This window comes from Pristiophorus japonicus, unplaced genomic scaffold (assembly GCF_044704955.1).
Source record: "Pristiophorus japonicus isolate sPriJap1 unplaced genomic scaffold, sPriJap1.hap1 HAP1_SCAFFOLD_1020, whole genome shotgun sequence".
In the NCBI taxonomy this organism is placed as follows: domain Eukaryota; kingdom Metazoa; phylum Chordata; class Chondrichthyes; family Pristiophoridae; genus Pristiophorus; species Pristiophorus japonicus.
In genome coordinates, this window is record NW_027250671.1 from 52,305 (window position 1) to 54,805 (window position 2,501).

At 42.8% G+C, this 2,501-nt stretch overlaps 1 protein-coding gene across 1 annotated transcript; it reads right to left on the minus strand.

Moving 5' to 3' along the window:
- Window positions 1-894: 894 nt before the first annotated feature.
- LOC139241271 (large ribosomal subunit protein bL33m-like) lies at window positions 895-1,295 on the minus strand. Its single transcript, XM_070869920.1, has one exon. It carries the CDS (start codon window positions 1,289-1,291, stop codon window positions 1,097-1,099), a length of 195 nt encoding a protein of 64 aa, XP_070726021.1. The 5' UTR covers window positions 1,292-1,295; the 3' UTR covers window positions 895-1,096.
- Window positions 1,296-2,501: the final 1,206 nt, after the last annotated feature.

A 2,501-nucleotide genomic window follows, 5' to 3' on the forward strand; every position in this document is an offset into this window, starting at 1 on the left:
CTGTGTCTCCATTTATGTAGACTATTGACATACATTCACTACAAGCCCACTGACTCCCACAGCTACCTGGACTACACTTCCTCCCACCCTCTTCCTGTAAGGACTCCATTCCATTCTCCCAGTTTCTCCGTCTCCGTCGTATCTGTTCTGACGACGCCACCTTCCATATTAGTGCTTCCGATATGTCTTCCTTTTTTCTCAACCGAGGATTCCCCTCCACAAGGCCCTCGACCGTGTCCATTCTATTTCCTGCATTTGTGCTCTCACCCCTTCTCCTCCATCCCAGAACCACGATAGAATTCCCTTTGTCCTCACCTTTCACCCCACCAGCCTGCACATTCAATGGATCATCCTCCGCCATTTCCGCCACCTCCAGCGTGATCCACCACCACCAATCACATCTTCCCCTCCCCTTTCAGCATTCTAAAAGGGACCGCTCCCTCTGCAACACCCTGGTCCACTCCTCAATCACCCCCAGCACCTTCCCGTGCAAGCGCAGGAGATGCAACACTTGTCCTTTTACCTCCTCCCTTCCCAAACACTCCTTCCAGGTGAAGCAGCAATTTACTTATACTTCTTGCAATTTAGTATACTGTAATTTGCTGCTCACGATGTGGTCTCCTCTTACACTGCTCCAATGAAGCTCAACGTAAACTCGAGAAACAGCACCTCATCTTTTGTTTAGGCACTTTACAGCCTTCTGGACTTAACAGAGTTCAACAATTTCAAACCTTAACCTCTGCCCCTATTTTTTTCTGATTTTTTTCCCCTCTTTCCCACGGCAGCTATTCTGCCATCTCCATTTACACCCTATCTAGACTCATGTTTTGTTTCTTAATTTGTTCCATTACCATCTCCTTTTGCCCTGCACCACCATCCCTTATGTTTTTTTTTATATCCGTAGTTCATTTTATTGTACACTTTAAAAATAACTAACAAATTGTAAATAAAAGTGCAAAGAGTTAGTCCCCTCTTCTCGTGTCACTGTCTTCTGTTGAAATATCACCATCACCTTTTGCGTCATTCTATTTCCAGGAAATCTTCTTCAGTTCCTAAACAGTCCTTGCTCAAAGCCAGTTCATTTAAGCTCCCTATATCAGATTGACCTGATTTTTTTCTTTTCAAAGAAAAGGACATGCTTGTTCACTATAGGATCGTGTTTTCTCAGGACTAGTTTTTCCCGCAGTCTCCGCTTTGCATTGAAACAGAAGCCAGTTCCAGCTGCACTCGCCATCTGCACAAGGACGGACTTTGATTTGCTCTTGGCAAGATTGGCGGCGGTGAGCAGCATCTTCCCTCGGCCCATGGGCCCCCCACCAGTACTTTCAGTCTGTTAATCTTTTCTGCCTGCCACCCTATCACAGACCTTCCCTTTTGTTCTTTCCTCCCCGCCTCCTTTTCCTGCCCCTACACTTCCTGAAAAACCGGTTATATCTCCAACCTTTTCCAGTTCTGACAAAGGGTCATCGACCTGAAACGTTAAATCTGTTTCTCTCTCCACAGATGTTGCCTGACTGGCTGAGTATTTCCACCATTTTCTGTTTTTATTTCAGGATCATCAACTTTCTCTTCGTGGGAAATCTGAAGCAGACCGAATTGATTCTACACTCAAATCATAATCGCAGAATATATTTCATTTGCATCATATATCAAGCTATGATTTTTTTTAAAGTTTAATCTGTAGTGTTTGTAGCATTCTCTGCTACATGGAAACAGGATGATTGGGCAGTTGGCTATAGATGTGATGCAGGCCAGTGGAACAACATTCCTCAGTCAAGGATTTGTACGATTCACGACTTTCATCAGGAACCTCTAAAAGGCAGACACAGAAATGTGAGTTGGGCAGATAAAGAGAGAGAGAGAGAGAGAGAGAGACTAATGCAAAGACAGAACAAACCAGCCGGAAATGACAGTACCACGAAGGAGAGAAACAAGTTGGGAGTTAGGCAAATGGTGACAGGAATAGAGTGTAGAAAGTACAGGGCCGAGAGAGATTAAAGTGTTCCAGAAATAGTGCACAAGACTAATAAAACATCACATCCTTTTGCTAATCACATAACGTGAATGTGTATTTCTAAGGGAATGGTCATCTGCTAAATTATTTTAAAATTATTTCCTAGCTTCGTAAAGAGATGTAGACAATAGAACAATCAAACCCATTTCTCTTCAGCTGATTTTTTTTTTACATGAAAAGCCAGAGTTGGAGCAATTGAAAACATCTGGTCATTGGCCAACATTTTTGAGCCTCTAGGAACCAAGCCTGACTGAAAAATTTCCCAAATCAGTTACAACTTTGAAAGCTGGTTGGTGTAAGCCAATAAAATAAGGGTTCTTTTAAACTGCAATGCAAAATAAGCCACCTATAAATTATTACAAAAGGGATGTATTAGAAAAATGCCAAGGAGGAACACTAAAAGTAAACCTTTGAGCCATAATATAAACAGCAGTTACGTGATACTGGCCTAATCAGGCCTCCAGTCTGTTCAACATTCTGTGCTAAC